This window comes from Pteropus medius, unplaced genomic scaffold (assembly GCF_902729225.1).
Source record: "Pteropus medius unplaced genomic scaffold, Ma_sr-lr_union100, whole genome shotgun sequence".
In the NCBI taxonomy this organism is placed as follows: domain Eukaryota; kingdom Metazoa; phylum Chordata; class Mammalia; order Chiroptera; family Pteropodidae; genus Pteropus; species Pteropus medius.
In genome coordinates, this window is record NW_024351735.1 from 3,440,489 (window position 1) to 3,453,337 (window position 12,849).

The 12,849-nt window shown below is 40.3% G+C and overlaps 1 protein-coding gene across 5 annotated transcripts in view; it reads left to right on the plus strand.

Moving 5' to 3' along the window:
* Window positions 1-11,909, plus strand: part of MFHAS1 (multifunctional ROCO family signaling regulator 1) — a 65,073-nt gene extending 53,164 nt beyond the window's left edge. For 2 of the 5 annotated variants that reach the window (XM_039846469.1, XM_039846472.1), the window contains one exon: window positions 9,176-11,909. In XM_039846469.1, coding sequence (XP_039702403.1) covers window positions 9,176-9,209 — 34 coding nt within the window. In that variant the 3' untranslated portion in view covers window positions 9,210-11,909. Of the gene's footprint in view, window positions 1-1,987; window positions 2,027-4,614; window positions 4,726-9,175 lie in introns of all 5 variants that reach the window. The other 3 variants (XM_039846468.1, XM_039846470.1, XM_039846473.1) reach the window with 3 other exon arrangements.
* The last annotated feature ends 940 nt before the right edge of the window (window positions 11,910-12,849 follow it).

Consider the following 12,849-nt stretch of genomic DNA (forward strand, 5'->3'; position numbering starts at 1 on the left):
TCCTCTCGAGAAACTAGTTATGAGGTTGCATTTGAGGGAGCTGTGTGAGAGGAGCTCAGCTTCCGTCCCTGATGAGCTGGCTTTCCAGCCTTGGGCGTGCTTTCTGCAGAGCAGTGGGGGTGTGGTGGGGTGAGGGGGATGCTTCAGGGGCACTCTCATTTCTCAGCAGCTGCAGTAGAAGACTGCTTTCCCTTTTCTCCAAGCCAGGTGATTCATTAGACAGAACATCTCTAATCCCTCTTTGCTGGGAAATATCACTGAACACCCAGGGGAAACTCTTATCCAACGCTGTTATATTCAAAATGTTCTTTTAGCTAACTATGAATATACTATAATTCCTCACTAGTATGGCCCCAAGAAATTGTAAAATCTTGAAGTGCTTCTTAAATATTAAAGTAGAATTACAAAGTAACTTCATATTAACCAGAACATCCTCTGTCCTGAACATATCAAACAACAGAAATTTTACCGTCCTTTGAATTGTGTACATTAGTCTCTTTCTTTCAAATACTTGTAGGATGAGGATAAGGAGATATTATAAAAACAGCAGGATGTAGAACAGAGGGAAACAGTTGTTCCATGTACTTTGCATTAGTGTAGATTTTCCTGAGCCAGGAGAGATGTTAACCTATTGTTTTGCCATAGCCACGTGGCACTTAATAGGCAAGATAGAGATAGGGCTATAATATCCATTTGCACAAGAAACCACAGTGGCACAGAGCCAGCTTTATCAGTGTTTTCCCATGGGCTTCTTGTTGTACTGCCACGGAAAGATACTCTAACCTGAAAAAAATGCTATCAGCCCCTCTCTCTCTCACACACAGTTTATTATACCTAAATGAATAAGTCTTCAAAGTCTTAGTAATCAGAGCCACGCAGCCTCAGACATCTAGATGCTAGAGAGAATACCTTTAGGGATTGAACTGCTTTTGACCTAGCTATGTGAATAGTTTTGTTTTGAAATGGGTGGAAAAAAAGTCTCATGCAACGGATAGCAGGTTTGGAGTGTTAAGTCTCTATTCTAAATGAAGGAATATCTATGAAAACAAACATCCAGGCCAGGCCCAGTGGGAGGTCTAATTTAGAAGTGGATGACCGTGTATTAGAACAGGAGATTTAGGGGACTGATGAAGAACGTGTCTTAGGAGGTGGTCATTGCATCAACGCAGCTTAGATCTCAGCCTGAGAGTGAGACTTGGGGTCCCAGCAGGCACTAGAAATTTGGGAGACTGGAGCTACTGCACTGGCTTTGCAGTTCTAGCCAAGTTAACTTAAGCAGGTCACTGTAGAGTGATCTTTTACTTCTCTGTCATCCTATAAGATGCAGGTAGATGGTCAAGATTGGGCTTTCTTAATCAAGCACGTGTATCAAGATTCCCATAGGGTGGGGCTGGGTACCAGTCTTTACAAAATAAGAATCACCCAGATGATTTTACGTATGTGCGCTGGACTTTCTGATCTTTCTGCTCTCTTTCATAGTTCCAGGGGTAGGCTCCCTGGCCAGTGGACCTTATCTTTGGCTATGGTCAGTAACCAACTGGCCGCACTGGGGCAAAACTAACCCATGCTGTATGGATCAACACAATCCGTTCCACCCTCATTTCACATTTATAGCTGAACATATGGTTTATTGTTCAGGTCAGGAAAGGATTGAGAGTGACAGGAGGGCTATTCGTAATTATTATGCCAGGACAATAGGCATCAACCAGCTATGTCCCAGGCATACCAGAATAATCACCCTATTCGTAGGTTATTGATTTATAGCTTATGGTGATTTTTAAAAAGACATTCCAAGGTCTTTATCCAGTTTACTCCTTTCCTTTATCAGTCAAATCAGAGACTTGTCACTTAACTACCTGATTTTGACCATAGATACAATAATGGTGATCAGAGTACTTTATAAAGAAAAACCATTGATGATGTTATTTGATTGGATGTTCCTTATGAATTCTAAGCTTTTCTATTTCTCATTTTAAAATTTTTCTAGGTGTTTTATTCCCCCGTGGGGAGACACAGAGAATAAAGAGTAGGTAGTCATTTTTTTTAAAATATGATTTACTCTCATCACTTGTCTCAGTGGTTGGTGGCTGAGGTCTCTACCAGCATTCCATTAGGAAGAGGTTACATGTCCTGAATGAAACGCCTTTCCTGCACCTCACCCTCTAGGGAGAAACCTAGGGGCTGAGTGGCTTCTTAACCCTTTTGATTTGATCAGATTCTGTCAGATGTGAGTCATTTCTATGCTTTGGCTATCTTGGGCCGATTTTCAATGATATTTACATTTGAGATTAGACGAAAGTTCATCTAGCAGCAGATTCTACTGGGTTGCTGTGAAAAATTCTGACCTTTCTAAGGACATGATTCTATTTGATGCATTTTAAGAGCGTTTATTGAGGTATACTTTCATACCATAAAACTTCCCCATTCAGTGATTATTAATATATTTACAGGTTGTGCAACCATCAATACAATCTAATTTTAGAACATTTTCATCATTCCAAAAAAAACTTCCTGCCATTTGCAGTCATTTGTGTCTAATACAACACCTAGTTCCCTGCAGTCAACATTTTTAGCGTCCCTTTCAGGAATAGTTTTGCTGCCTGGTGTGTTGGTATTAAACAGATTCATGAGTTTTAAAGAAATTCTTATGAACATGTTACCCTAACCCAGTTCAGTCAGAGGCAGTGGATTGACTTGCGCCGCCCACTGCTAATCCCTTGTTTACTGGACAATAGAGGGGAAGTGGAACTGCTTGGAGGAAGATCAGCCTCCTTCAGAACTTCTTTTTTCTTAGTATAGGTAGCAATTTTTAAAAACACAGACTTTGTTTTTTAGAGCAGTTTAGGTTCACAACAAAATCTAGCAGAAGATACAGAAAGATTCCATACACCCTTTGCCCCTACACACGCACAGCCTCCCCCACTACCAACATCCCCGCCATCAACATCCCCACCAGAGGAGTACATTTGTTACAGTTGATGAACCTATGCTGACACATCATAATCGCCAAAGTCCGTAGTTTACATTAGGTCTTACTTTTGGTGGTGTACATTCTGTGGGTTTGGACAAATGGATAATGACATATACATATTACTATACTATGTTTTCATTTCCCTGAAAATCCTCTGTGTTCCCTCTATTTATCCCTTTCTCCCCGTTAACCACCGGTCCTTTTTTTTTTTTTTTTTTTTAGTTTTGTTGAGGTGTAATTGACAAATAAAATTGTAAGATGTTTAAAGTGTACATCATAGTTATTTGATATATGTATACCTTGTGAAAGAATTTACACCACCTAGTTAATTCACACATCCATCACCTCATATATTTATCCTTCAGAACTCCTGAATGGCAGCCTAACCGGCCCCTAAAGGGATGCTGACTCTTAGACATTAGGAGTCTGAAAGGACAAAAATATACTTTCAATGGGAAAAGTAAGCAGAAAGTAGGATAATTTTTAAATTTTATTAATTTTTTTAAAATTTGTGAAGTCCTGTCTCCATCCTGTTGCTCTGCAGGTTGCAACCCTTAAAATTCCAATTCAGAAGGGAAGCGAGAACTTCTTTGGATTTGCATTTCATTTTTGGGTGCCGATATAATGTTTTTCTTTCTCTTTTCTAAAGAGGTTTAGACCAAACCTACTTCTGCCAATTAAAGTGTATATTCTGATAAACTGCCAGATAACCCAATTTATCTACTGATTTTTCATTTAAAAGAGAGAATATGAAAATGTTTTACCTTAAGGCATACTGGAAGGCAACCCATGTTCTTCCAAGTGGTTTTTTAATGGACTGAACATACAGGAAGTGGGAATATATCATTTTTACTTCCTAATAGTTGCCATTTCCCTCGTGGTGGTACCATGTTGTCTGCATTCCATCATAGGCGGAGCGGTGGGACTGAAAAAAAGGAACTTAATTCTGATTGTGACAGGTCATGTGTTAGAGAATTAGAAAAAAATGGGCTGTTTTGAGCATTGTTGGGCTATGCTTTCTCCTTTTCCAGAAAGTGCTACTACTACTAAAAGGCAAGGCTGAGACACTGTGTTTCAAAACTACCTTTTAAGCTTGGGTTATTGTGTATATACTGTAGTGTTCCCATTCAAGGAAGATCCCAGTAAAATTTCAGTTACGTACTATTATAAGTATTCTCAAAAATATAGTGATTACTTTGCATAGGAATTTTGGCAGTTACATTGTTTTAACACAAGGATATTTAAGACCAATTGAAATAGCCTTTAATAAAAAGTGGGATGAAGACTCTGGCCTTTATCTCACTAAATAAACAGGCAAATTATGTTTAACTGCTCTCAGATTAGTTAATATGGACTTGATAATTTTTTTAAAAAGCAGTGGAGTGAGATGGATTTGGCTTTATCACAATGGAGGATTTTTCACTGACCATAGACTTTTAAAGCATGGAGAGTGGGAAAGCTACCTATGCAGTTTGCCTGTGGGGTGTATCACAATGATTTGCGTTGATTTGTTTTATTCTTTGCAAAGAGTGAAGCAGCTCATTGCCTTGCAACTTTTACAGGTGAGGCGGAATAGTGTTTCTTTGATTATTTAGTCTTCCATCAGCCACATTGATACTGGAATTTGTTCCCTCTCTGCTTAGGTATCTCCATACTTTCTTGGAAAATTAAATGGAAAAGATAGTGCTTCTTTCCCTTATGTCATCATTTTTACTGTGCCCAATCTGTGACTTTAGGAGCACCAATTTTTAAGGGTAAGTCTCTGGGAAGCAGAGAGGGTTTCTTAAACAGATAAGGGCTTCCTAAGGACTTGGAAAGTTTAGGGGGAAAGGGAGGTGTTTGGGGTGAAGAATTCGATAGAGCAGGACATTTTAAGGTTACAAATCTTTTACTTATCCGGAATCAAGGTGCATTTGGGAATTAAGAATAAGGAAATGGCTTTATTCTTTCACCTAATTTACTACAGCATTGTACAGATTTGTAATCAGATCCTTGTTGGAAAAAAAGAGGTCATCTAAAAAAATTTACTCAACTACTATGCAAGAATATAACATCAGTGAAAACTCAAGTTGATTAGCACAGCAAATAGCTTTTAAAAAGCAGTGTTTGTGTTTATTTTCTCAAGTCAGTTTGATGGGCTCTGGAATTAACTTCCTGAGTTTGAATCTTTCGGATTCGTTAGTGCTGTGAGGTAGACGTCTGTCAGATTGAGGTTACAGAAGCTCTGATCTCGTGTTGTTGTTGTGAGCATTAAGAGACAAGTGCAGGGAAGCATTTGGCATTATTCTTTACACTGAGTAAATAGTGCTCAATAAATTCAGTTGCTGTTATTTCACTAGGAATTAAAGGTAGTAATAAAAACGAAACTTCAAAGTACAAATAAATATACTTGAGTAAAATTCATCCCCTGACTTACTAGCAGTGTTTAGCTTAATTGAGGTACCTGCCCAAGGAAGGTATATGTGAATGCTGGACAGGTATGTTGGCTTATCTTCCCCTCCACCACTATGAAGGGATCACGGCAGAACATATGAAGATCTATTAATAAGGCCACCTGCAGTTACTCAATAAACATTGTTGCCCCAACCCTGCCTGTCTTCATGAGATAAAGAGATGAGTGGCACCGTTCCTTTCATATTATGGTCACAAATGCCTACTGTGCCTAGATGAACTCAGAGAGAAGCCCCCTGGCTCATGTGCTTCTCCCAACAACCCTGTAAGTCCCATAGGGCCAGGAGCAGGGAGTCTGAGACCAAACCATGTTCCCACAACCACAGCGACTGATACACAGTTGGGCCTGAAATCCATGTCATGGCTCCCAGGTGCAGTGCTGTTTTCACAGCAAGTTCTTATTTGCCCATTTGTTTTAAAATATAATGTATTAATAGAACATTGGAGGTATAGTAAGGCCAAAAATCAAGAAACAATTGCCATTGAAAGGATAGTTCATGACTCACATTTCCTTAGAGGAGGGGCGTGCCATGCTATTGGGGGCTACACGGGGAAATACCTGTCATGAGGCAGAGAGAGAAAGGGTCGGACTGTGGGCAGGAGCCTGCATTATGGCTTCTGCGTGAGGGTAGAAACAAGGCAGGGTGAACAGGCTTAGGATGGGCCATTTTGAATAGTGTCAGCCGGCCGTCAGGCATAGAGACTGTCCCTAGTTATCTGGTACCATGCCTTAGGCGTGTTTGCTTAGGGCAGGTGAATAGTGGCTCAGAGTGTGAGAGCCGATAAGGAAGGCGGGTGGGGTGTGGGCTTTGGATCAGTTGGTTTATATTTGAGAAGCACATTCACTTTCCAGTTATTATCTCTAGAAACTAGCTAATGCTGGGAGGGGCAGTCCCTCTAGGGTCAGCAAGGCCTCAGATGTCAGAGCTTCAGAATACAGAAAATAAAAGATCGAGTTAATACAACGTCATATGACCTTAGTTTTAGCCTAAATTTCTAAATACCTAAATAATGTTGCTTCATCCCAGGAATGCATGTTCAATAACCTGAAAGGATTGCTCATCTGACCTCTCACTTCAGCTCCAGGCCTCTGTTTCCAGCAACCTGCATGGCAACCCCCTCGAATGTCCTGTGGGCTTAATAGTACGAATTACTGGGGGAGTCTTCCTCCCCCAAAGCTCTTCAGCCTGCACATTGCAGCCATCTGTGAAGCGAGGATCTGTCAGCTTCAACACTGCCCTCTTCTCCATATGCAGTCCTCCACTGAGAGCTGTTATCCTATCTTATCAGTTGTCTTGACATGAGCGAATTTGGCCATATAACTTTCTCTTCTGCCTGTGTTTTCACCTAGGCCTACCTGTCTTTGCCAAGATTCCTGTGATTGAGTTTCAGCTTGCCTCTATTCTTTAGTCTTTTTGTCTTTCAAACCAATATTATCTTTCAATGTCAGGCCCTGTTACTTCTCTCTCTATTTAAAAGCCTGAATGGCTTCCTATTGAGTATAGTCCCAAGTTCAAAATCCTGGGCATGACTCACAATCAGACCCTAGCCACCCTGCTGACATGTGTGACACTCCCCTACTATGAGAGGCATCAGCTATACTATGTCCCTGGCTGACTCTCAGTCCTTAGCTGGCTGCCACCCCTTCTCTCCTACCAGATGAAGACCCATCGTCCCTAAGGCCAAAGTCATATGCGACTTCCCTTGAGAAGCTGAGAAGCCATCCCCAGCCTTTCCAACTATAATCAGTCACTCTTCACATCTCCTCAGTACTTCTTATACACCTCCATTATAGTAGCGAACTCATAGTAGCTTATCTGTTTTTCGCCTGAGACTTTTTCATCACATCTTATTCGTCATTCATTCAGCAGATCTTGTTGAGTATTTGCCCTTGACTAGACATTGTGCCAGATGTTGAGGATGTGGAAATAACTTAAGACAGACAGACATTGCCCTCAAGAATCTAATAGTCTTTTGGGAGAGAATGGGAATCAAAAATATAATCAGACAATCTTGTGAGTGTCTAATTTACAACTAAAATATGATACCTGCTGTGACAGGAGTATCAACAAAGACCTGTAGGCACAAAGAAGAAAGAACTATACCAGCCAGAATTGGGAAAAGTTCTAGGCACTCGAGGTGGATCTTGATTGATGGATAAGGGCAAGTTTATGAGATGGGGAATCAGTGAGAGGTGGAAAAGGCTGGCAATTTGATGGATATTTTTTTTCCGTAAGAGCACAAACAAAAAGTGGTATCACTGTGGAACTATGTTCAAATTGGTTTTCCTTTTACTTCCTTCAACACTGGAATATTCCCTTCAACAATGAAGAAGCCCTTGATTAGGTATTCTTGTGTTTCTCAGTCTTACATGTGGCTCAGGGGAGCAGACAGCCAGCCACAGCTGTCTGCATTTCCGGAGGTTCCTTAGATTCGGTTAAAAAACGTACATAGCACTTCTCCCATATGAACCCACATCTCACACCACCAGCGTTAACTGTTTGGCTGAGACATGTGTTTTCACACTGCCATCCTCTTTAGTTTGATATATTATATTATTACTTGAATTTGAGGCAGTCTTCAAAACTTTCTCTACTGGCAAGTTTACTATATTAATAGGCCTTCAAAGAGTCTTCATTCTTGAGTGCCATAGAAACAGGAAAGTACCCCATGCTCCCAAATATTCCAACCTGTACAGCATGCTTTAGAGTCAAATAACCCCCTTCTAAAGACCTGGCTCTGTACCCTCAGGGAAGTTATTTTACCTCTTGGAACCTTGCTTTCCTTCTTAGTAAGATGCAAGGTAAATGGAGCTTACCTGGTGGGACTGTGATGAGTTGAAGATTCATGAAATAATGCACTGCAGTGAATGGTGCTATTCCCAGTGTGTAGTAAGTTTAAGTTTTTAGTAAATGGAAGGTGCATATTTTTGATGATGTTGTTATTAGTATTATACTCGACCAATTCTTGAGTGGTCTAGAGAGATGTCTTAGGTAGAAACTAAATTGTCAGTTCCCGTAAAATCAGGTAGCATTAGCAGAGACAGGGCTGAACGTGAAGGAAGTAGATCATAAATCCTTTGTGTCTTTGTATGTTTTATTAAATGCTGCTAAAACACTTTTTAAAACATTACATCGCATGTCATTATAAAAAAGCTGAAATAAGGTTTGGGGACATTTGACATTTTTTCCTTTAACCATTTTGTCTGAATTGAATGCCACTTTGTTTAACTGAAGATGCAGCCATTTCTTCACTTCCTATTCATCCAACTCCAGATTTTAGTTTGACAGCCTTGCTTACAACTCTTTAAGTAAAATCATGCCTTTTAGTCCAGATGGAAGACAGCCGTTCTCACTTTTTCGTGTATATTCCTACTCCTCGAGAGTTATTTAGTGCGTTTCTATGTGTGTCTGTGTGTTTCCTGAAAGGAAGCAGTGTCGTGTGTAGAGTTTGAGGTTCTTAATCGGGAATCCAGTTAAGCTGTGAGATCACAGTGGAGTAAGTGCTTACACCTAACTGATGTAGTCCCCTCGTTATGTCTGAATTTAACATCACAAACAGAAATGTTTGATCAATCTTCTAGTAAAGAGTCTTTCCTTTGTAGGAACATTAGTTGTCTGACATTTACATTTTTATAAGGAGTTCTAGAAATAGAAGTGAAAATCAATGCAAATGTATTGCTTCCTAATCTTATAATTGAGAACGTCATTGCCTTTTGTCATTCCTGTGCTTTCTTCATATCTACCCATATAGGAAGAACGTTGGTGAAAAGCACAGAAACCAGTGACTTTTATGGCTGTGGAATTTCCGTGGAGAAAAGAGAGCATAAGGACTCACCTGGACCATCTTTCGCACCTGGTAAACCCTCCACACTCCCAGTGTGTTCCGTGAACTCGAGTGCATAGGTGTTCAGGGTGCTTTCTGAGGAGGGGCACGCCTGGCCTGCACATGAGGTGGGAGGGGCGGGGGACGGATGGGAGAGAATATGGAGCAAATGTTTTACAACCTGAACCTCAGAACTGTGATCCTCCAAGGAGAGCGCTACTTGAAGAAAAGAAAAAAAAAGTCGAACGGCTTCTCAGGGATTTTGTTTTCTGTGCACATATAAGCCATAGTTCCAGTACAGGTGGCAGTATTTAGAGCACTCAGATTTCAGTTCTGTTAAATGTGAAAGAAGGATCGACTGACCATTCATTGCTGTTCCGTAACTAGTGTAAAATATGTATATGTTTATCTTTATTTTTATAATATGCAAAAACATTTAAATTTATACAGTTTGAAGCTTCTAGCGTTAGTTAACACTGGGTGCAATATTCTGCATGAGAACTGTGCCAAGATGGGGCTGATTTCTTATTTTTAGCATATGACTTTTTTGTTCATTCTTTATACTTTAATTCTTCTCAGATTAAAAAAATAATAATAATAAGACACCAATCTGCCCATGGCTTAAGTTTTGGTTCACAGAGAGGCTGCCAGCAACCTGCAGGAATGTTCAAGGTGCACGTCAGGCAATGCTCCCTCTCCTCTCAATCACAGGTCCCTATAAGCGTTGAGCGGGGTAGTGGGATTATTCATTTTCTGTACCCACATGTCACTAGTGCTGGGCAGCATTCTTTGCTGCAGGCTTTCATGCTGATGGTGGGCTGTCAGTGGGTAATGCTCTGATGGAAGTCTGGTGTTGGGATTCTTCAGCGGAAAGGTACAGAGGGTCAACCAGTCCATGGAAAACCTGAGTCTTTCAGTAGCTTAAGATAATCAGGAGTCAGTTGGAAACACACAAAGAACTCTGGTAATGAGTACTTTTTTTTTTTTCCTAGAACAGAGTCTATGAAATTTAGCAGAGCACTTTGAAAGCTCTCCACATCTGGCTGTCAGACATTAGATAGTAAATGGCCTAATTGGAGAAGCATAATCCCACATTGGTTATTTATAAATACAGAGCCTCTGATTGCCAAGAACTAGTAAAACTCTTCTTTTAAAATCTCCATGAAGCAAAATTTAAAAAGCAAACCAAACAAATTGCTTTCTCTTCTACTCCTGATTGGGGCCAAACAGCATCTGCTGCAATAGTAACACATTCTAGTCTTTGCGGGATGTAAAGGACTCTGTTTACATCTGCCTCCTCTGTGGCGTTGATTGAAAATGTGTAAGACAGGAAAAGTGAGTCAGTTGGTATTATTCTTTTACTTCTTTTATAAAGTATTGACTCTTGCAATGCCACAGTATACAACGTCGCAAAAGATTTTTAAAAGAAATAACAAACAAGCAAGCACTGCATTGCAAAAAAATCATTGATCTATTTTTGTGGAATATTTTATGCCCTAGGAGTTAACTTCACTAACCCCAGAACTTCCAGTTAAACAAGTATGATTTCTTATGATCATAAAATCAAGTGGGATCAGACTATTTCTGCATTTTTAAATACTTACTTGAACATAACACCTCAAATTTGGGATTTTTTTCTCTTAGAACACAGTCACAAAATTAATCTGGTTAATCCTTTTGTCACAGTTCTCGTGTGTGTGCATGTGCGTGGATGCGTGTGTGTATAAGTGTAAACTGATTGCTAACATTTAATTGCTTCGTGGACCATTAAATCGTTGGGCATAAAATTTTTTAATTGGCATGAGACAGTTCCTAAACTGTCAAAGTAACTGATTTTGACCACTCTTTTGAAAAGATTTTTAAGCGTGTGACTTTGAGCTAACTCTCCAGGGGACCATATTAAATGAAAAAAAAAAATGCTACTTTGGGTGGCATACCCCGAAAAGTGTGTGTTGTTATTATGAACATAAACGCCCACGTTCTTAATATCTGCTATTTTTTGACAAGTGATGTTTTGTGCTGTCATCTGAACCCTAGAGAAGCAATGTAAGAAGAAGTCTTGGTGTCACATGTGTTTAAGCAAAAAAGTCGTGGTGACAGAGGGTCATGTGACCAAAAGCAGCTCCAGTAAAGCTTGAGAACTTGCTTCAGGGTGGAGGAAGGGTCGGAGATACAGAAAACACTCTGCTCTACAGGAATTTTCACTGTCTATGCAGTGAAATTCTTCTTTTGACACCTGGGAAGACTCAGCCAGCCGAGGCTGACAGGCAATTCACTGAGCACAAGGGGAGTCTTCCAGCCATTAGTCCCTGGCCTCGCAAGAAAAAAAAAAAAGCCTTCCAAGTTTGTTATCGTTTCTATTCCTGCAACTTGTGGTATCAAAACCACTTCCTGGAATTGTAAAAGTGCTGCCAGAATAAATGTTTTTCCCCCTTCCAAGAAAGAAAGAAATGACATTGCTCAGATTTGATACTTGAGTGGTGGACTCTTTTGAATGAATAAAAATGGAAAAGGGTTGGTGTCATTCCTGATGAGGTATGTGTTATTTTTCATGCCACAGTTTGTGAATTGTAATTGCGGTTTCCCATTTAATTGTCGTAACTGGGCAGAAAAAAAATTTTTTTTTTTAAGGTCAATAAAAATACAAATGGTTAAGCAATTATATTACCAGAGTTTAGTTATTCTTGCTTTTGTTTGTTTGTTTCAATTTTATCAGTTAATGAATAACGATTATACATTTTTAGTTAAGTCACGTTTGAGCTATGGGAGGTGGATGGTGGCAGCTCTGTTTTGGAAATGAGTCCCCAAGAAGAAAATTGATGAGATCTGTTTAAAACTCTGCCAGTGTTTTCAGACTGGAGATTCAGCTCCTGAATATATTGGCTCTGGTGTCTTAAGTCAGATCCTTTTTTTCAGTGATCTGCTATACTCCTAAACCAAAGCTTATGAATTTATGACAGGTTTGCAAGTTCTCTTTTCCTGATCTTTTTTTCAAGGGCTCTTTGCAGAAATTCTTGCCACCACCTTGTAACTATTGCCCCGGTGGGGCAGGTGGCGGGGCTGGGTGTCTGTATTCACAGGCTGAAAAAGCTGGCCCGCCAGGACCAGGACCAGAGCCTCTGTTCTTCCTGGTGTTTTTATTTTTTTTCTCTCTCTCTTTTTAAAGGACAGTTGAGAAGATAAGGAAAGGAAAAGTGTGGCTGCTTGGTGCAGAAGCCACAGCCTCTAGGGAAGGAACAGGAGCAGAAAAGTCTCAATCTGAGGTGCTGGGGCATTGGCACAGGGAAGAAAGGCCCCTTGGCCAGGAGGGCCTCACTATAAGACTCCTGAGAAGGTCGGTGGAGCTACTGGGGGCCATGAATCCAAACATATCTCTGCCAATGGAAAAGTTGAAACCATGTGGTGGTGAGAATTTTCCAAAGAATAGTGCGGATGGGCTTGCTCTTAGAACTGGGTGCCATAAGGCAAAGTGCTGGGTCCTGCTGTCCCTCCTGGTGAACAGCACGAGGAACAGAAGTCATTGCTCCCTTACCAAGTACCTTGGAGTTCTTTAAAATTGGTGAGCAGGCATCTGGTGACAATTAGAATGCCTGATTTTTCAC